The sequence below is a fragment of the Rhinatrema bivittatum genome, chromosome 1 (assembly GCF_901001135.1).
Source record: "Rhinatrema bivittatum chromosome 1, aRhiBiv1.1, whole genome shotgun sequence".
NCBI classification, from domain to species: Eukaryota; Metazoa; Chordata; class Amphibia; order Gymnophiona; family Rhinatrematidae; genus Rhinatrema; species Rhinatrema bivittatum.
In genome coordinates, this window is record NC_042615.1 from 220,639,971 (window position 1) to 220,662,473 (window position 22,503).

The window sequence follows — 22,503 nt, forward strand, 5'->3', positions numbered from 1 at the left end:
AACTTTGTACTTTTCGCTCGTTTAAGAGTTTGAAGAACCCAGAGTGATTGACTTATGGGATATGGCTCAGATGGCAAACTTCTCGGAGAGCGAACTTGAATCATTTCGGGTAAGAATTAAGTGATCTGTCACACAGCCTGGGAAATATTTGTAAAATATTTTGTAGCAGAATGCCACATGTTGTAATTCCTCTGCCTCTTACACTGCTTTCACACGTGCCAGTGAAGCATATCCACTCTAGACTCTCTGCTGCTCAAGCTTATACAGTAAGGGAATTGGTCAGTGAGTTCTACATCAATCTTCCTACCTGTAAACGTAGTTCCTTGCCTGAAGGATCTAATACTGAATTTAAATGTGTGAATGGACTTTTGGAAAAGACTCCATTACATTTGAACACAAATGAAACATAATACCAAAATTAACTAATCCCAGGAGCAGAAAGACGTTGGTGAAAGCAGCATTGATGTCCCATAATGTAAGCAATATATTTTCTTGTAACTAGCTGTTTCACATTTTATTTTACTCTTGCAGGAGGAGCTTAAACATTTTGAAGCAAAAATTGAAAAGCACCAGCACTACCAAAAGCAATTGGAAACCTCATATCTGAAACTTAAGCATGTGGAAGGAACTGGAGACAAAGATCATCTATACAGAAACAAAGAGAAATATACCATGCTGGCAGAAAAGACTAAAGAACTGGGCTATAAGGTTAGTATAAATGACTTCTCACTTGCCTTAAAGCAGGAAATTGTCTGCTTGATATTAACTACAAATACTAATTTGGATAATGCCCCTTTATTTAAAGGGCTGGCTATATTGTCAAATTGCACCAGATGTTAGTTGTCATTGATTTTGATCACTTCAGCAAAAGCTCTTTTGATATATGTACAAAAGGAGAAGCTCTTTATTGGGTAGGACCAATGGCACTGCAGTGAGCTGCCATGTGAAAGATCTGGGATTCAGTTCCCAAGCCTACTTTCTGCTCCTAAATTTTAGGCCTTTTCATGTGCCAAGTGCTAGAAATCAGTGCTCGGCTCCTAACTTTATTTCCCTGCCTGACCTCCACCTCTGTAGCCACCGACTTTTTAGTTTCCTAAATTTAGGTACCTAGTGAAACTAGGAGGACCATATTCAAAGCTGTTTAGCCAGATAATTTGGGAGTTATCTGGCTAAATAGCAAGTTTTTTTAATTTTGGGATACTTAGCCAGATGGGTATTCTGGGGTTGTCCTAAAGTTAATCTGGTTAACTTGGACAGTTTTCATTTGTACCCAGCTAAGCTAGCAGGTTAACCTTAAGCCTGCTTCAGAGTAGGTCTAAAATTTATCTTTCCTTGTATAGCCAGGTAACTTGGGACTTAACCGGCTGTTTTCAAGATCTGGGGAGGAATGTCCTGTGCCTGAAATTGCAGGTGGGGAGGGGGGTGCGCGGGAGACTTTTTATTACCAGAAAAAAACAACCAGGAAAAGGAGGGGCGAGGAGATCGGTGACCCATCCCTCCCCCCACACCATTTTTACTATTTGGAAGTGTTCAGAGGGATATGGGGTGCTTGCCCTGGCAGGACCAGTTATGAAATATTGGGGAGGATGGGGTGTTATCATGCCACAGGTTTGCAGCATACTTTTTTTGTAATATATAATGCCACTTGACTGTTTCGAATATAGCTGGTTAAGGCTTAAGTTATCCAGTTACACAAGGCTGCAACCTTAACTTCTGTCAGTATTCAAACATAGCTGCACAGGTCTTTAAGTGTAGCTGGATAACTTTGATTATATTCAATGGGAAGTTCATCCTGCTGAATATCCTGGGACAAGTTATCTGGTTAACCTTTAGCCAAATAACATGTCAGCTTACTGAGCATGTCTCCCTACACACGCACGCACATACCCTTTCCCCCGGATCCTAAATTTAAGCACTCTGCCCCAGTTTGTTTTCAAAATGGTTATTTAAGAGCCTCTCCCCCCAAAGTTAAGGACCCAAAACTCTTTGAAAATTGAACTTTAGTTTATTTCATGTTTGTTTGTTTTTTTGTAATTCAAAGCAATTTACAATTAGTTTTTTGTGTTTTCTTTATTCTCCTATGCATGGTGAAATTCAAAGAAACATCTATTTTTATTTTTTTTTTACACCAAGAGTAATAATGACCTCTGTCTGAATAGGAATACCTGACACAGCTGGCCATAGGAAGCAGAAACTGAGTGGAAACATCATGCTTCCTTGCAAACCAAATGGACTCAGACTTGCTGCGATTAGACTTGAGTTTAGATTATATCCAATGTGTACTATCTCTGTTAAGCAATTATTAAACTGAAAGAATCAGATGGCCCAATCTGAACCTCATCAAAAATAATTGGTAAAACCCTAGGCTCTGTATCAGTCTTGCTAGGGCTGAACAAACTTGACATACACATGTATTAGCATCCAGAATAGCTGTGGCCTGTTCTCAGGCAGTAAAAATGGTACTGCAATGATAGGGTTAGGGGTAAAATCCCATGGTGTCAAGAATGAAAGGTTCTGATTGGAGCTGGAAGCCCAAAGAATGAGGAGGACACTTCAGGCTGCAAAATTCAAGTTCATTATTGTTTGCGGCCCTTGATGTAAAAATGGTTATGCAGTGAACTAAGTTATTGTGTTCATGTAGAAATGGCATTGCTGGCCGTAGGTGTCTTCATGTGCCATTGTGAGTGCTGCTGTTTCTTTCAGCAAAGATGTGTGTAAAACACATGCAAACATTTAACATTCTGATTTCTCAAACGTTTTAGTAGCCAAAAAAAAAAAAAAAAAATTGTTAAACTGAGATTGTGGAGTAACACAAACAGCTCTCTACCTGATTTTTGCCATAGGTTTTCCTTCTGATATAATAAATCTACATAGGTCTAAACTTCTAAAGGTTTTCTCACAGTCTGTGCTTTAGTCTTAGAGTGAGGGAATACTTTGTTAAAACTTCTCCTTTTATATCTCTTGAAATTTTGGAAAATCTGTGGATATGGTTATATGCTGCATGGCTAATCTCTTATGCTGCATGGCTAATCTCTTATAATTGGCATACACCATGAATAGATGTAGAACTCAAACTGTGTAAGCTTTTTTGTGATTTGAGTAGGAGTATTATCTCCATGACTAAAGACTGGTGAAGCCATAAGCTAAGTATGGAAAGCTTTCATTTCCCATGCAAGTGTTGGAAATCAGCTCTGTATCCAATGCACAACTATTCTGCATTCTGTTTCTTACTACACATCAGTGCAATTTCCTTTCAAAGATGACAGATTCACTTCTAATGTTGCCGCTGTTTGCTTTTGGTTGGCGTGCTGTCATCAAGCACAGTAGAAGTAGCCACAGTTTTGCTGGTTGGCTTGAAATTGAGCTGCTGGATTCTGATTCCAGAACGGCATTTAAAGTTTTAAACAAAAAAACAAACTTTTTAGATTGCTTCCTGGAAGCAACTAGATTAAGATTATTTATCTAAAAAGAGCAACCTTTGGTCGAAGTTCACATATAAGGGTTAAATCTGGGGGTTCTGTCACAGAAAACTATTTATTTTAGGAATGGTAGTACAATTTTAAACATTTTATATAACTTAACAAGACTGGTCAGAGTATTTCTTGCTGTGATTTTTTTTTTTTTGCCTTTTCGAAGAAATGGCATGGTTGAGTGAGTAATGTACCAAAGGTCCATGAAGTGCTTTGGTATGTGGGGGCAAAGTTAACAAGGGGTGGGTTATTGGTCCAAACTTAGCAGTCTAAAAATGCATGAAGCAGTTGTCTCATTTCTGTTTGGCTAATCCAAGGTTACTTTTTAGCACTATAATAGAAAAGTAGATTTGAATGTTTTTGTTATGGTTGAGCTGCCTTTCCCTAGAATATGATTTGATTAGAAATCTTTCAAAATTACTTTCTATGCATCTGTGACTTGTTAGAAGTCTGTCAGTAGTTTTAAGGGATTTGTAAGAGAAAAAAAGACATCTAGTAAAAATTTGATGTTTAACAGGAATGCTTTGCTGTAGTTTTTATAAAAAAAAAAATAATAATAATATAAACGTAAATGCTATGCTGGGTCAGATTAAGATCATCAAGCACAGCATCTTATCTCCAGCATTGTCAGTACCTTGCAGATTCCATTAAATTGAACTGTTTCTTAGCATCCAGACAGAAGAACCCAGAACAAGTGGGTTATGTATTCCTACCAGGGGATGGAGCAAACAGGTGTGTGTGTGTGTGTGTGTGTGTGTATAGAGAGAGATAGATAGTAGTTTTTATACACGCACGTGTGTGTGTACACCCCTACAGTTACATCAACCCGCCAGTATTCTCTGTCTTCAGCAGATGGACGTGCATCTCCTCACTGGGGATTGCTTAGTCTCTTAAAGAATTCAGGAATAAATTTGTCCCACTCTCCTGCGGTGATACCACTTGGTCACTCCCACAGTTGAGAATTCCTGAGGTGATTTCCATGGTCCTTCGAGTGTCTTTTGGCTGTTTTCAGTCGGCATGGACTTAGCTGCTTGTACAACTGAAAGGCAGCGGGTGCGGGAAGCAGAGTGCGGCAGTGACCAATACATGCCCTCTCCCCCTGCAGCCGGAGACAGTCTCTATACTCAGGAAGGTAGGGCTGAGCTTCAGTAAGTTTTAAAAGAAACTTATACAGGGACTTAGAAGGAAGGACTTCCTCCTCCCCGGTCTCCATGCTCAGTGCACCAGTCCGACATGCGTCCCACTCCATGGGAGGCCAAACATGGGTAGTCTGGAGGGTTGAGCAGCCTCCTTAGGCTAAGCCCCATGCCGAGGCTTTTTGCTGCACACTGTGTGGTAGGCCGCAACGGCTTTTCGCGCACTTAGGCTGCCCTTTACAGAATTTTTGACCCAGCGTGTGCGTCTACTTGTGCACTCAGTGGTGTGCTCCATTAATTCAGGTCTTGTAGTCTGTGCGCCCACATTAAGTGATGTTTCCCTGAGCTCAAGTGGTATTGTGCGCTTTAGTTTTTTGTGCGCTTACCTTCTTGGCCACCTAGGTAGGCACCTAAATGTGCGCGCTTCAGTGTTGGACACGTAAACTTGGGTGCCTAGATGTACGTGCACAAGTTTTGGGCGCATAATTTTTTGGGCACCTAGTTGAGCTTTTAAAAAAAAAAAAAAAAATCAGCTAGACGCACATCTCCAGCTGCCACTCAGCACATTGTTGACCATTCTAGCACCTGTGCCTAACAAGCCTAAGCATCTTTCTCTGCATTGCTTGCCATATTCAGTCGCCTCAACCAGGAGTACCCACTGACTTGTGCCAGTGCTGTTTAGGCTCAGGGTAAATTGTCTTCCTCTGGTTTCGTTAAGCCTGGATCTCTTGTTTTGCAGGAAGATAAGCAGGCGCAGCACTCCCTTCATATGAGAGGTCGTGCTTGAGGATCCAAGCATTTTTGACCCTATAGAGGAGCAAACTTTCAGAGAACTTGACCCTTCAGTAGGTCTCAGTCCTTTCACCCCCAACGACCCAGAAGAGGTGCAGGCTCGGCTAGTGGAACCTCCCATGTCTCCTACTCGCCACCCCCGAGAAATGGGAGATAGGGGAATGCCACTATTTTTTATCACAGGTGGGTCAGAATCACATTGGATCAGTGGGTTCTGGAGGTGATACGAGAAGGATATGCACTAGATTTTCGCAGTGTTTCTCGGGATGTGTTCATGGTGTCTTCCTGCCACTCACCACAGAAAAAGCAGGCAGTGGGAACTGCATTGGCATGGCTCCTCAGTATGAGGGCTGTGGTCAGTGTCCATGTTCCAAGAAAATACGGAGTGATGTTCCATTTAGTTCATTGTGCAGAGGAGGGCTCTTTTCATCCCATCCTGGGCCTCAAAGGGGTCAATAGTCATCTGCGAGAGAAGCATTTTTGCATGGACATTGTGCTCTGTTAATGGCTGTGCAGTCTGGGGAATTTCTTACCTCTGGATCTGTCAGAGGCATATTTCCACATTCCCATACAGCTAGAACATAAACACTTGCTGCAGTTCTGGGATGACACTTTCCGTTTCGGGCGCTGTCCTTTGATCTGGCCACCACTCCTGAACCCTTTCCAAGGTGATGGTGGTAGTTGTGGCGGAGTTCAGAAAGGATTTTTATTTATTTTTTTATTTTATTTAAATATTTATATACCGCTTTTCAAAACAGGGTATCTTGTCAAAACGGTTTACAATAAGAGTAAAAGTAAAATAAAATAAATGAAACGAGCTTAAAAAATACTATAAAAATACATAAAACTGATATATACCTTATAGGTAAAAATAAAATTAACAAAAAAGTCTAATGGAGCTGGGCCTAAATTCAAGTTAAGGTCAGGAAGGGTAGCGGGTGGAAATAAAGATATGGGAATTGAGAAATTACTAGGTTGTGGAGTGATGTTGAGTTGTTTGTGGAGGAGTATTGAATGCCATTTGGAAGAAATGTGTTTTTAATGATTTTTTGAATTGTTGAAGGTTAGATATTAGACGAAGTGGGTTGGGTAGTGAGTTCCAGAGAAAAGGGCCTGCTACTGAGAAGGCCCTTTTTCTGGTGATGTCTAGTCTAGCCTGTCGGGGGGAAGGAGTGTCAAGTAGGTTATGGGTTAGTGATCTTAAATGTCTTGCTGGTTTATAGATACGGAGTAGTGAGCAAAGCCAAGTGGAAGATGAGTTATTTATTAGACCGTGAATGATAGTGAGGATTTTATATTTTATTCTGTATTTTATGGGTAACCAATGAAGAGATTGAAGGATAGGTGTAATATGATTTCGAATAGAGGTACCTGATAGAATGCGAGCTGCACTGTTTTGAATAATTTGTAAGGGATGAATTATAGAGTTGGGGAGTCCTAAATAGAGAGCGTTGCAGTAGTCTAAGCCAGAAAAAATTAAAGATTGGAGAATAGTTCGGAAGTCTTGGTGAAAAAGGAGAGGACGGAGACGTTTAAGAAGCTGTAACTTATAGAAAGATTTTTTTGTGTTAGAGGAGATGTGTTGTTTCATTGATAAATCTGAGTTTATGATGACACCTAGATTTGTAGCGAATTGTGTAATGGGAATAGGTGATCCGTTTATAGACCAGTGTGAGGGAGGACCTATGGAAGTGTCTGAGATGGATGTTAGATGAACAATTTCAGTCTTGGATGGGTTCAATTTTAGACGGTTGTGAGAAAGCCAAGAGTTGATGGTAGACAAGTAGAGAGAGACCATAGATAATGTATTAGACCAGGATGTTTCGTAGGGTACTAGGAACTGAATGTCGTCTGCATAGATTTTGAATTGTAGGTTGAGTGATGAGAGAATGTGACAGAGGGGCAAGAGATATATATTAAATAATATAGGAGATAGTGAGGAACCTTGTGGAACACCTGATGGAATTGTGTAAGATTCGGAGGAATGATGATTAAAGTTAACTTGTTGAGGACGGTTTGTAAGAAAAGAAGTGAACCAGTTTAAGACTGTACCTGTGATGCCAATGGATTTGAGGCCGGAGATAAGTATGTGATGATCTACAGTATCGAAGGCTGCGGAAATATCTAAGAAAACGATGATATAGTCAGTGTAAGAGTCAAAAGCACGGAATAGTGTCAAAAGTTGCTAAGAGAAGAGTTTCTGTAGAATGTCCTTTTCTAAAGCCGTGTTGGTTGATGTGGAGAATGTTATTATCTGATAGAAATTCGGTTAGCTGGCGAAGAACTGCAGATTCAATTACTTTGGCTAGAGAGGTGAGTGTAGCAATGGGTCTGTAGTTGTTGAGATCTGTTACATCTTTTGTTTTTGATTTCATGATAGGTAAGATAGAAGTCTTTTTTAACATATTTGGAAAATGACCTGTTTCTAGGGATTGGTTAACTAAAGAACAGAGAAAAGTACTGGCATGTGGGCCAAGGGCTTTAAAGAAGACACCTGAACATGGATTTTCAGGAGAGTTAGATGGTTTCTGCTTGTTAATTATGGTGAGTAGGGTGTCTTCAGATATGGGAAAAAATTCAGACCACTGTTCATTGATGTCTTTGATAGTAATTGAGGGGTAAGGTAATTGAGAGAATTCTTTGAAAATATTTGTTACTTTTGTTTTAAAGTGGGTAGCTATTTTATTGCAGAAAGTATAGTCAAATTCTGTGAAGTTGTTACTTTGAGGGGTAGTTAACTGTTTTACAATGTTAAATAGCATATTAGGATTCCCGTTAGCTTTGGAGATTTTGTTTGCATAATAATGTTTCTTAGCTTTATCTATTTCTTTATTGTAACGACGGAGTGTGGAATAATAGGCATTTTTTGTTTCAAAGGTTCGATTGCGTCGCCATTTACGTTCAAGTTTTCTCAGAAGTGTTTTGAAGGTTTGTAAGGATTTTGTATACCAGGGGGAGGATGCTTTCTTTTTGTTATTAGGGAAAATCTGTTTGAAGGGGGCAATGGTATCTAAAGTAGATGAGATAATATGGTTCCATTTTTCTACTGAATCTTCTATGGTATCTGAAGTAGTGTGAGGTAGGGTAGGCGATATGGCTTCTAAGAAGGAGTCTGTACTAATGAATTTTCTTTTGAATATCTTAGTATGTTTCTCAGATCTTTGTTTATTGTGATGTATGTTAAGGGAAAAGTTAATTTTATAATGGTCTGACCAGGGTATAGGTGTTATTGTAATATCGTCCCAGATGGGGGTAGCAAAGAGAGAATTGAAGAATACTAAGTCTAGTATTTGGCCTTTAGTGTGAGTAGGGGTCTTTACAAGTTGTTCCCAGCCAAGGCCTGACATAGAATCCATAAATGAGTTAGAGAGCATAGTAAAATTATTGATATGTATATTGAAATCTCCAAGCAAGATAGTTTTGGTTAAACCTATGGGGAGAGTTGCAATAGTTTCTATAAAGTTGGAAAGTTCTATATTAAGACAACCAGGTGGACAGTATATGATGCCAATATTTAATAAAGTGGTAGTGATAAGTAGAATTTCAAAGGAGCCAGAGGTAGTGAGTTGCTTTTTCACTGGTTTCAGGGATGATTTAATGATGGCTAACAAGCCTCCCCCTCTGCGATTTATTCTAGGCTCAGAGATGGCAGTGTAGCCATCTGGGGTTAGATTGTTTACAGTAACTATGTCTGCACTGGTTAACCATGATTCGGTAATTAAGAAGAAATCTGGTTTGTTTGTGTGAATGATGTTCAACAGAATAGGGACTTTTTTTCGCACAGATTGTGCATTACAGAGAAAGAAAGTCAGAGTAGTGAGTATAGTGGTGTATATAGTAGACATAACAGGTATAAGAGTCCGGTTAAGATATTTCTTGTTACTAGTATACTTTTTTTTCGGCTGTGTATGCATATTTAAATAATTTCCTTGTCCAATGATTGTGGGAATTTCCATTGCGGATGGAATAGATGAGCTGATTTCAGAAGGTAGCTTTGGAAATGTTATTATCAAAGGGCGAAACGAAGGGGCAAACAAAGGGGCAGGCCCCTTTGTCGCGCCCCTTCGTCGCGCGGCGCCTGTGTAAAACGCTGTGTTTTAAGCAGTCGTCTCCCCCTGATGATGTCAGGGCGGGGGCGTGACCTTGCTCTCGGTCCGACTGTGAGGCGCGGGTTCCAGGCAGGATAATGAGGTAAAATGTCCTGCGGGTTCCAGCAGAATAGCAGAGCTCTTAGATGGTAGAAAAAGAGCAGCGGAGGCCCAGGCACGAAGCCCCTCCGCGAAAACGCCGCGTTTTAAGCAGTCGTCGCCCCCTGATGATGTCAGGGCGGGGGCGTGACCTTGCTCTCGGTCCGACTTTGAGGCGCGGGTTCCAGGCAGGATAATGAGGTAAAATGTCCAGCGGGTTCCAGCAGAATAGCAGAGCTCTTAGATGGTAGAAAAAGAGCAGCGGAGGCCCAGGATGGATTCCTAGTACATCCATAATTGGTTAACTGGCTGATTTGCACCAAGTTGCTGGAAGAGAGCTGCTTGGTGACTTGCAAGGTACTTTCCCTGTTGCAGGAACTAGGCTGGGTGGTGAACGTAGCCAAGAGCAGTTTTCAGCCTACTCAGTTGTTGGAATACCTGGGGGTTCAGTTCAACACTAAGCAGGGCAAAGTGTTCTTGCCAGAAGCTTGAATTCAGAAATTGCTAGCTCAACTCTGTTGAACACTTTGCATCTGACCGTATGGTCTTACCTGCAGGACTTTGGCTTAATGGTGGCAACCCTGGAAGTGGTATCATGGGCAAGAGTGCATAAGTGTCCTCTTCAGCACTCCCTGCTCTCTCGGTGAACTCTGCAGTCTCAGGACTATTCTATTCGGCTCCACCTGCTGATGGAGGTTTCCTCCCAACTGCAGTGGTGGATGCAGGCGGATCACCTACAGAAGGGAGTTTCGCTATCCCCACTGGACTGACTAGTACTGACAACAGATGTGAGTCTCCTTGGTTGGGGAGCTCACTGTAGAGCTGATGGCGCAAGGGTGCTGGAGTGCAGAGTGTCACTCTGGAACATCAATCGCCTGGAGGCCAGGGTGGTCCAGTTGGCATGTTTATAGCTCAGCTGCAGGGTTGCTAGGTCCGCATAATGTCAGATAATGCAACGACTGTGGCTTACATCACTCAACAAGGAAGTACCAAGAGCCACCAAGTGTTGAGGTGAATAGATCGACTCATGGAATGGGTAGAGATGCATCTCCAGATCTCAGCCTTGCATATTGCAGGCAAAGACAACATGAGAGCAGACTTTCTCAGCAGGGAGGGTCTGGACCCAGGACAGTGGGCATTGTCAGACAAGGCATTTCAGCTGATTTGGGATCACTAGGGTCTCCCATTCCTGGACCTGTTGGTGACTTTGCACACTGCAAAAGTTTTGAGATTATTCAGCCACAGAAGAGATCAGAGGTCATTGGGCATCGATGGCCTAGTGCAGGAGGCAAAAATGTGTTCCTGTTCAGACAAGTGGGTTTATGTATGCCTACCAGCATATGAAAGCAAAAAACAAAAGTTTTGAGGCACTGCTACATAAGTGCCACCTGCAGTCTCAGTATTTCTCTCAGCAGATGGTAGTGGTGCAAACCTGCAGTCTTTACTTTTTTTCTTCTTTTTTTTTTTTTTTTTTTTAAACGAACAATTTAGGGAAAAGAAGATCCGGAGCTCCCAAATGTTAAGTACCTTCATGGGCCATCCCTCTGGTTGAGCAGGGAGGTTGGATATCCCCAGCTAGGCTCGACCCTTGATTCCAGGGGTAGGGAAAGTCTGAGGTCCTGGTTCCCTCGCTCCCCCTGAGGGCTTCCCACCGAAGCCGGTCTGTGGAAGCATCCTGGAGCCCCAGAAGCAGGAGAGTGTCTTCCTGCCCCCTTTCTGTCCTTCCTTGAGGGGCTGGGGAGACTGGGGTCTTTCAGGGACGACCGTGCGGTTAATTGTTTCCCTTGCACAGTTTGGTCGGCTCAGCGTCAGGAGGAGAACAGACTCACGTGGCTTGTGCTGTCCTTTCTGCACCCAGAGCCCAGATAGCAACGCAGCTGCAGCGGCTTTATTTTTTCTCCTGCTCTTATTTTTAGCCGTGCCCCGTGCACCATGCCAACTCCTGAATGTGGCAAATACTGTCTGGCCTGCAGGGGGAGGGGTTCTCCCATTTAGTGTGTCCCTTCTCTGTCTGATCTGTGTTTCTGGAGGTGTGGGAGCCTCGACCCAGATTCCCAGGGGCAGACACTGCACTCAGGCTGCAGGCCCTGTGCAGGAGGCCCCAGGGGGTGAGGCTCAGATGGTGGCCATTTTACCTCCATGTGGCAGGAGCCCTGCCTTGGATGTGGAAAGCAGGGATCTCACACACACAGACTTTCTCCTGTGGTTCAGGGATCAGATGAGGGTGGAGCAGTACCAGCAAACACAGGAAAGGACTCTGACCACAGAGCAGCTGACCCGTGGTGGCTTTTCTGCAGATTTTGTTTTGCTGATGCACGAGTCCTATCTCACCAAACAGGAGCTGGCAAATAAGTGGCCAGCCTCTCAGCCAGACCAGATTGGCCTTAAGAGACCTTGTACTGAGGCACCTCTGGAATGGGGGCATTTTGTGCCTGTTGGGTCTTGAGCATTCGCTTGCTGATACTTCCTCTGAGGATTCCAAGGGTGCTGATCTGACAGGCGATGATCCGCAGGGGCCACAGGAGGACCAGGGCACTGGTCAGGGCATGGATCCTGGGGCTGGCTCGCTGGGGAACCTGGATATAAGCGCAGTCCCTTTGACGGAAGGAGATGATACTAAGGTTGTTAGGTTATTTTTCAAGGATGAATTGTGATCACTCATCCCTCAGGTTTTGGAAGAACTGTGATTCAGGTGACACAGGAGGACGGACAGATGGGTAAACCTGGTGTTGGAGGGTCTGCGTGGACCACAGAGGACATTCCTTTTGCCGAAGCAGGTGAAGAAATTGATCGGGAGTGGGATTCCCTAGAAACCGGATTGAAGGTGGCCAGGGCTTTGGCCAGGTTGTACCCCCTGCCTGGGAGCATCTTAGAGATGTGGAAGCTGCCGAAGGTGGATGTGGCGGTATCAGTGGTGACTTAAGACTTTTCTAGTGGTAGAATCAGCGGCTTTGAAGGATGTCCAGGATCAGAAGCTGGAGATCCTGTTGAAGAGACTGTTTGAGGTCTCTGCTCTGAGCCTGAGAGCTACAGTCTGCTCCAGCCTTATGCAGAGGGCTTGTTTGTGCTGGGTGAGGGAGTCTGCTTATGTGACGGATGCCCTTTACAATTTGCTTCACACTTCGGCTAGGAACACGGTGTTCGTGGTGGCTGCACAAAGGCTTCTGTGGCTACGCAATTGGTCAGAGGATGTTTGGTCGAAGGTGCAACTTGCTCCTTTTTAAGAGGCAGTTGTTGTTCAGTGAAGACCTGGAGAAGCTGATGAAGCATCTGGCAGACTCTAAGGGGAATAGGTTGCCCGAGGATAAGGGAACTAAAAAGACCTTTCCGTCTCGCACTCTCTTATAGAAACATAGAAGTGATGGCAGAAGAAGACCAAACACCCATCTAGTCTGCCCAGCATGCTTTCACGGTTATTTTCCCCCTTTTCTTACTCGTTATTCCTCTCTCTATGCAGCCCAGCATTCTTCTGGCTTTAGCTATCGCCTTGTCACATTGTTTCGCCGACTTCAGATCGTTAGATGTTATCACACCAAGGTATCTCTCCTGCTCCGTGCACATCAGCCCTTCACTCCCCATAGAATACATTTCTTTCGGATTTCCACACCCCATATGCATGACTCTGCACTTCTTGGCATTGAATCTCAGCTGCCATATCTTCAACCAGTCTTCCAGCTTCCTTAAATCCCGTCTCATTCTCGCAAGTCCTTCCAGCGTGTCCACTCTGTTGCGGATCTCAGTATCATCAGCAAATAGACAAACCTTACCTTCTATCCTGTCTGCGATTGTCGCTCACGAAGATATTGAACAGGACAGGTCCCAACACCGACCCTTGCGGCACTCTGCTCATCATCGCTCTCTCTTCCGTGTAAGTTCTGTTTACCATCACACATTGTCTTCTGTCCTTCAACCAGTTTGCTATCCAGGCCACCACCTTGGCACTCACTCCCAAGCTTCCATTTTATTCACTAGCCTCCTGTGCGGGACTGTATCAAAAGCTTTGCTAAAATCCAAGTAGATGACATCGAGCGCTCTTCCTCGATCCAATTCCTTAGTCACACAATCAGTCTATCAGATTCGTCTGACAGGACCTTCCTTTGGTGAAACCATGCTGCCTCTGGTCCAGCAATTCTGCTGCTTGTAGATAGTTCACTATTCTTTCCTTCAGCAGCGACTCCAATACTTTTCCCACCACCAAGGTGAGGCTAACCGGACTGTAGTTTCCAGCCTCCTCTCTGCTCCCACTCTTGTGAAGAGGGACCACCGCTGCTCTTCTCCAGTCACTCGGCACCACTCCGTTTTCAGGGATCTATTGAACAGGTCACTCAGCGGAGCTGCCAGCACATCTGAGCTCTTTCAGTATCCTGGGATGAACCTCATCAGGCCCCATGGCTTTGTCCACTTTCAGTTTTCCTAGCTCTTCCCATACATTCTCTTCCGTAAATGGAGTTTCATCCATTCCACTCCCCTCCAGTTTCTTGTTAACTAGCGTCTGTCCTTCTCCGGGGTCTTCTTTAGTGAACACCGAACTGAAGTATTCGTTTAATATTTCTGCCATTTCTTCATCTGTCTCCACCCATTGATCCTTTTCACCTTTCAATTTCACTATACCACTTTGGACTTTTCTCCTTTCACTGATGTATCTGAAATGTTTTGTCACCTCGCTTTACCTCTTTGGCAATCCTTTCTTCCACTTGACTTTTCACTTGATTACTTTCTTCATCTCCCTCAGTTTTACCAGATATTTTTCCTTGTGATCCTCCCTTTGGGATCTTTCATATTTCTTAAACGCTGTTCGTTTAACTTTTTTTTTTTATTTTATCAGCCACCTCCTTTGTGAACCAGAGAGGTTGCATGCTGCTCTTGCTTTTCTTTACTTTTCTAACATATATATTAGTCGCTTCAGTATTTTGCTGACTTTTGTTATCCACTTTGCCTTTTTTTTTTTTATTGTATTTGTATTTGGGGGGTGACATTCTAATGTTCTACTGTCACTGACTGTTTGAATAGCATTTCTACTGGCCGATGATCCTGGGAGGCTTTTAACTAACTGTGATGTTTCCCTCACTGAGAGTTCCCAGATTAGTGCCTCTGACAGTCACCTAGCATAGTGAGATTTTTCTTTAGGTTACTGATTGTTTTATGGAACTTCTGTATGCATTGGGTTTCTTCTTTCTTTTCAGATAACACTTCAATCTTTTTCTCAAGAACCTCTTCAGTATTTAATAGAGAAGGCATTTTGTACTTGTCATTTGATACAGCTTGTGTCTCCGCATCACAGGTCTAACTCTACCAGATCCCACTGTAATCCTGTTGTGTTTTTGAGTTCCTTAATGCCCTGTATGAGTGGGGGGGTAGACTTGTGGGCTGCACAGCTGTCAAGAATGAGTGTCTGTGGGTCACAGGTCTTATCCTACCTGAGCCCACTGTAAACCCCTTTTTCCTTGACTTTTGGTTTTTCTGTGGTAATGGGGAATTAATTCCTGAATACTGTAAAGTAGGTGAAACTTTCTTTATTGCATCTAATTCAACTTTAACTTCAGCCAGCTCCTTTTTCAAGGAAGAGAGTTCTGAGCAAATGGTGCAAGCCCTAAGTTTCCAGATGATTTCTCTCAGAATAATGGCTCCACAATAGTTACATTGGATAGTCCTCATTTTGGTAAATTTGATGAATAACACCTAAGGAAATACCAATTTACTAATTTATCTTGTTGCCAATTATATATTTAGGCAGACTATATCAGAAAAACAAACCTAGGGGTGGGAGGGAGTTAAACAGTTAACCCTTGGTCAAGGTTGTTCTCAGGTCTCTGTATCTGCAATTGAGTTTGATAACACCCACCCCTGATTGGCTTACTAAGTTAAACTTTTACTTTGCTGGACACAAGAAGCTTTAGTGCTTCCTGTTGCCTGGCTAAGCACAGCCCAAAGAATCAGATTGACCCCGGGACAAAATAGCTCACTTTCAGGTTTCAATATCAAATCTGCCCCTTACAAACAGAACAAGGCACAAACTTTGGCAAATAGACAGCTCTGTTACATTGAAGCACAGGTAAATAAAATAAAATTGCACTTAGATTCAGTAGAAGTTCTGGTTCCTTAAAATCCCAGCTCTCATTGACCCTCTTCCATGAGATGAGATTTCATGCCAGCAGAAGTTCATCCAGTTCTTCACAGAAGCAGAGTTCAGGAAGGCAGCAGTTCTTTCGGGGGATCCAGAGGCGTTAGGCCCACCCAATGAAGGTGGGCTGGTCCACGCCTCCCTTGTGGCTGTCAGAGGAAGGTTGTCCCTTAAATTTTTTTTTTTTTTTTTTTTTATGAGGAGTGGACCAGAATTATCTCTGACCAGTGGGTGCTGGAAGTAATGACTGCTACGCATTAGAACTTTCTTAACCCCCCTTCAAGGAGGCCTTCATAGTGTCTCATTGCACTTTGCCCACCAAGTGAGCTGTAGTGTGGGACACTGTTGCTTCTACAGCAATTGGAAGCCATCCTCCTGGTGCCGATCAGAGCACGGTCAGAGAAGGAATTCTGTGTACTTCGTGGTTCCCAAGAAGGAGGGCTTGTTTCGGCCCATTCTGGATTTGCAGAGGGTCAATGAGATGTTGCGGGTTCCACGTTTTCGAACAGTGATTGCGGCGGTGTGCAAAGGGGAGTTCCTGGCCTCTCTCACAGGCCGATATAGTAAAGTTCGCGGGAGAGCGGGCGCTACAGTAAAACAAAATATTTAAAATAGAGCCCGCGGTAAAAAGGCGCTAGGGACACTAGCACGTCCCTAGCGCCTTTTTTTGGACAGGAGCGGCTGTCAATGGGTTTGACAGCAGACGCTCAATTTTGGCGGCGTCGGTTCTCGAGCCCGCTGACAGCCACGTGTTTAGAAACCGGACGCCGGCAAAATTGAGCATCCGGTTTTCAACCCGTGAGCTGATTTAAAAAATTTTTTTTTAACATTTGGGACCTCAGAATATCGCCATAATATTAAGTCGGGTGCACAGAAAAGCAGTTTTTACTGTTTTTCTGTGCACTTCCTCGGCGCCGGCAGAAATTAACGCCTACCTTTGGGTAGGCGCTAATTTCTTAAAGTAAAATGTGTGGCTTGGCTGCACATTTTACTTACTGTATCGCGCGGGAATGACTAATAGGGCCATCAACATGCATTTGCATGTTGCGAGCGCTATTAGTCTCGGGGGGGTTGAACGCGCGTTTTTGATGCGCTATTACCCCTTACTGAATAAGGGGTAAAGCTAGCATCTCAAATGGATGGAGCTTCATCTAGCAAATGCTCCGGTGAAGCGCACTGTACTGTATCGGCCTGTCAATTTGGAGGCATATGTCCATATTCCCAGCAGGGTGGATCATCAGATTTGTCATTCACTGTGCTAGGAGAGCATTTTCAGTTTCAAGCCCTGCCCTTCGGATTGGTTACAGTGCTGAACGTTCACGAAAGTGGTAGTAGTGGCGGCAGCACTCAGAGAGATCCCCTGGTTAATCCTTATTTCGATGATTGGCTCATTTGGGCGAAGTCTGAAACGGTGCGTTTTGCCTCCATTCGGCAAGTGACGGAGCGACTGGAGTCCCTAGGCTGGGGGAGAGTCAGCTGGTCCCGTCTCAGTCCTTGGACTATCTAGGTGTGAGATTCAACACCCTGGTGGGCAAGGTGTTCCTCACCCTGGAAAGGATTCTCAAGCTGTAGTCACAAGTGGTTCATTTGAGGGACCTGCCAGTTCCCAAGGTCTGGGATTATTTACAGATACTAGGGTCCATGGCTTCTACACTAGATCTGGTGCCATGGGCCTTTGTGCACATGCGACCCTTACAGAAAGCTCTCCTATCTCATTGGAATCCAATGTCTGAGAAGTTTAAAGTGCTGCTGCTGCTCCAGGAAGAGGCCAGATAAAGCCTCGCATGGTGGCCATTTAGAGAAGGAAGTGGATCTGTAGGTTCCGGACTGGGTGGTGGTGACCACAGATGCCAGTCTCAGTGGTTGGGGAGTGGTGTGTCAAGGATCGGCAGCCCAAGGGCAGTGGCCCTGGTGGAAGCGTCCTGGTCCATCGACAGTCTGGAGACAAGGGCGGTTCAGAGGACGCTGTTCTTTATCCCTCTGATTCAGGGCCAGGCAGTTCGTCTTCTCGGACAATACAACAGTGGTGGCCTATATCAATCGGGGTGGAACGAAGAGTTGTTCAGCGGCTCAAGAGGTTCAAGAGCTCTTTGCCTGGACGGTGCTTAATCTAGCAACTCTAGCAGCATCTCAAGTAGCAGGCATAAACAAAATGCATGTGGACTATCAGCAGGCAACAACTAGACCCAGGAGAATAGGAGGAGTAGACTGGCATTTGTACGCCTTCGCAGGTGGGGTATAGTCAGAGTGGCCGCGATGTCCATGGTTTACGAATCTGGTGAAGGGGCCCATTTGCTTAAGCCATTTGAAGGATCTGCTGCATCAAGGACCCATCTTGTTGGAACAAGCAGATCACGTCTCTCTAGCAGCTTAGCTTTTAAAAGGCAATGTTTATGCCTAAAGGGGTAGTCCAAGCCGGTGATTACTACTCTGCTTCAGGCTAGGAGATCCTCCACTTTTTTGGCGTATATCAGTATTTGGAGAGTGTTTGTTTGAAGCCTGGTGAGGGGGCCCATGACACTGTTCCCTTGCAGGCAAATGTGGCCCAGGTTTTGGCTTTTTTGTAGGAGGGGCTGTCAAAGGTTTGCCTATAATTCTCTGAGTCCAGGTGGCAGCCTTAGGTTGTTTGAGGAAGACTACAGGGGAGACCTTTAGCTTTGCATCCGGTTGTACTGCATTTCTTGAAAGGATTAAAGCATTTGCACCCTCCAGTTGGAAGTCTTTTCTTCATCCTGGAATCTGTTTGGTTCTGCAAGTTTTTGTGACCCTTCTTTCGAGCCTTTACACAGGGCTGCTTTAAAAGATCTTACGCTGAAGGTGGTGTTTCTAGTGGCGATTTGCTTGGCAAGACTGATTTCTGAGCTTCAAGCCTTATCGTACAGGGGGCCCTTTTTGCGGATTTCCGATGATGGAATCTTGTGGGCGGTTCCTTCCTTTTTTGCCCAAGGTGGTGTTGGCCTTTCATCTTAGCCCAACCATGGCGTTAACAGGTTTTCGTGTTTGACGCCAGATTCTCCCCATGCAAGGGAACTTCATCTTTTGGATGTGCGTCCAGTTCTCCTAAGATTTCTCAAGGTGACTAATGAATTTCTGATCTTGGACCACCTTTTTGGGGTGTTCAGTGGACCAAGGAATGGTGGTAAGGCAACTAAGAGTACGATTTCCCACTGTTTGAAGGAGGCAATTGGTTTGGCTTGTATTTGTAAAGGCCGGCTGAGGATTTACAGGCACATTCCACTAGGGCTCAGGCAACCTCCGGGCGGAGTGTCAGTTGGTGTTGCAGCAGGAGATTTGTTGGGTAGCAACGTGGGCCTCTTTGCGCACTTTCACTAAGCATTACCATTTGGATATTAGGGACCCAGGGGGCACCTTTGGGGAAAGTGTGCTATGTGCAGGTCTTTCGCGATCCCATCCAGTGTAAAGGGGCTTTGGGATATCCCACTTATCTGGATTGATATGGGTATGAACAGGAAAGGAAAATTGGTTCTTACCTGATAATTTTTGATCCTGGAATACCACAAATTTAGTCCAGACTCCTGGCCTATTCTGCTTATGATTGTTTCGAAAGACCTCTCCTGATTCTGGATGCTGCTGGTGATGCAGAGTTTAATTTTGATCTGGAGAAAATAATTATATATAGTTCTAGCAGTTTGGTTGGGAGTTCCAACTTGTTCCCCAGCTCTTTATAGGAAGAGATCCTTGTGGTTGAGAGTTACACATCTTGCCTTGGGGACAGGTCAATACTGAGGGAATGCAGGTGGCACTTTCTCTGCAGTAGTGCGTCAAAGTTTTTATCTGCCTCCATCTGATAGTAGGAATGCATAAACCCAATTGTCTGGACTGATCTGTGATATTCCAGGAATGAAAATTAGGTAAGAACCAATTTTCCTTTCCATGATAGAAACATAGAAATGACGGCAGAAGAAGACCAAACGGCCCATCCAGTCTGCCCAGCAAGCTTCACACATTTTTTCTCATACTTATCTGTTTCTCTTAGCCCTTTGGTTCTATTTCCCTTCCACCCCCATTAATGTAGAGAGCAGTGATGGAGCTGCATCCAAGTGAAATATCAAGCTTGATTAGTTAGGGGTAGTAGGGGAATGATTGATAAGCAGTCAAAATTGCCATTACTTACAAATGTCTGCTCTTGTGGCAATCTTGTCAATGTATCAACCACTGCACTGGATCCACTTTTGTGTTCTTGGTAACAAACAAATCTTTTTGCTGCCAGTTAAAAAAAAATAAAAAAAAAAAATAAAAAAATCACAGGTCCTTAACCTTTTTATTTAGATTTAATGTCTCTTAAATCAGTATTTTGTATGTGTTAATCTATTTTGAGTTTTAAGACATTTTTGCTTGCTTACTGTATATGTTTATTTTTTCCTACAGGTAAAGAAGCATCTCCAGGATTTAACATCTAGAATTTCTCGTGGAGGTCTTCAGCACAATGAGCTATGAAAGTAATCATGTGTGGTAGACTTTTTTTAGGGTACACTGTATGAGCCTGATTTATAAATGGCTTGTGATAAAGGAAATTTGAGTAGGAGTAAACAGTAGTGTTGTCATCAGCCTTTCTTTGTTGTAATCCCCTAAACATTATTAAGCATTATGGGACTTAGCCTGACAAATCCATGTCAAAACAGTGTGTGGTCTCTTTGGAATTTTTTATTAGTAACTTAGATTCCATGGAATCTCACTTCTTCAGAAGGTTACTATGGATCAGAAACTGATGTAACAGCCTAGAATACTTGTGCTAGGTCAAGTGTGTTAAATTAATCCTGTACAAAAAAAATAATTCAAACTGTGTAAAATTGTGTCCCAGATTACTCTGTCATTTAAAAAGAATTTTGCAGTATTACTACAGATATTGTAAATGATCTGTTGAAATAATGAAGACAATTTGCTCTGTCTGCAGACATTACATTTTGGTACACATCAGCTTCTCACATTTTCCCTGATACAGAGTGATCTACTTAATACTTTTTGAGACGCTTATCTCAATCACAGGCTGAGAATACTAATCTACATCAAATTCCTCTCTCCTCCAAATGTAGGTCATCTGGTGATATGGATTATTTTTGCCACCTTTGGGAGGGGGGGAAAGCTGAGAATGTGGCATTTGTGGCTTAAAGCACTGAAATACCTTCTCATGTTTTGTTGATGATGTAATGTTGGTCTTGCATAGAAACAGAAAAGGACCAAATGATCCACCTAGTCTGCCCAGCAAGTTTATGCCAATATCTGCTGCACTGCGCAGGTTACCCCAATGCTTTATCAGTTTCCCAGACCAAAAAAGTCAGGGCCCTCAGATGCTGTTTGAATCCAATTTCCCTTAACCGTTGTCATGGAAGCAGAGAGCAATGTTGGAGTTGCATCAAATGTATCACTTAGGGCCAGATTTTTTTAACCTACGCACGGGCGTAGATTTGTGCGCGCAACCCGGCACACACAAATCTATGCCCGATTTTATAACTTGCACGTGCAGCCCACGCGCATGTTATAAAATCCGGGGTCGGCGCGCACGTAACCCTTTGAAAATCCGCCCCTTAGTGATTAAGGGTAGTAAGTGCCGCATCAGCGAGCTTTGCTCACTTTTATTTGTTCCCCAAACCGTAGAAGGGGCCCTCGTTTGTTGTCTGAATCCAACTCCCTCTCCTTCTGTATCTGAAAAATGCTTGACATCCAGTGGTCACAAGATTTTTTTTTTTGTTAAACCCTCAAGCTGATGCATCCTGTTGTGGATAGAAATGCCTTTAATTACTAGTATTGATCAATTGAACTGTATTCAGTTAGCTTATTTCTAAAAGGTGAAGTACAAATAACTAAATCTTATGGAATTGTCTTGTTTAGCAGCTGATTGCAGTTCATGTGAATTCTGTAGGGGCCCAACTGCAAGATGCAATATAGTCCAGCTTTGGGTATGCTTGTCTTTCATTTTTTAAAGCTAGCATTTAAATATCAATTGCTAATATAAATGTTTGGGGGAAGAAAGTACCATGTATTGGATGAAGTCAATCATTTTTCCCACCTGTCTTATCTGACTCTCTTTTTGCAGTAGCATGATGGCAAAGTATGCATCATGGCAGAATTCCTGACACTACTGTAGCTAATCTTATTTTAAGATTCATAGGTCAATATTTAGTGAGCAGGAAAGTTCTCTAGGTAAAGCTACCAAGACAACTTTAGCTGAATATTCAGATTATCCAGATAAGTGTTCTGATTCTCACATGACAAGCAGGATGGTAGTCCTCACATATGGGTGACATCACAGGATGGAGCCCAATCATGGAACACGTTTGTCAAAGTTTCTAGAACTTTGACTGGCACCTACTGGGCATGCCCAGCATGGCACTAAACCTGCAGTCTTCTTCACTTTGAGCCAGCATCGGGCACCGTCCGGTGTCAACGACTTCCCGGCCATCGACTACCTCTACTCCCCCCGCCCCCCTCAGGATTGAGGGGATCGTAGAGAGAAACATAGGCATCTACACCGAAAGCCTCGGACCATCGATGAAGGAAAATCATAGACCGCCATCGTCCAAGCCGCCATCGAAGAAACCCCGTCCAGAAAAGGCATGGGACAGGGTCACTGAGGCAACCCTCACCCGGACGGGTATCGGGAGCCGCAACTCTGCCTTTAACTGTGGTCCCTCCGGGTATGCCTCTGCCTCCTTCTCCCCTTCCGGAGCCGGGGCTGCTTGCTCCAGGTCTCCACGAAGAGCTGGACCGGATGGTTCAGGAGGCCATCGATTAAGGCAATGCACAGATTCCAAGTTCCCCCAGCGCCGAAACCCGTG

At 43.8% G+C, this 22,503-nt stretch overlaps 1 protein-coding gene across 2 annotated transcripts in view; it reads left to right on the forward strand.

Moving 5' to 3' along the window:
* Positions 1-20,597, forward strand: part of LRPAP1 (LDL receptor related protein associated protein 1) — a 90,076-nt gene extending 69,479 nt beyond the window's left edge. The window contains exons 6-8 of one of the 2 annotated variants that reach the window (XM_029591882.1): positions 27-109; positions 532-708; positions 2,160-2,807. In XM_029591882.1, the coding sequence (XP_029447742.1) occupies positions 27-109; positions 532-708; positions 2,160-2,198 (299 nt within the window). In that variant the 3' untranslated portion in view covers positions 2,199-2,807. Of the gene's footprint in view, positions 1-26; positions 110-531; positions 709-2,159; positions 2,808-20,095 lie in introns of those variants that run through there. The other variant, XM_029591873.1, reaches the window with a different exon arrangement.
* The last annotated feature ends 1,906 nt before the right edge of the window (positions 20,598-22,503 follow it).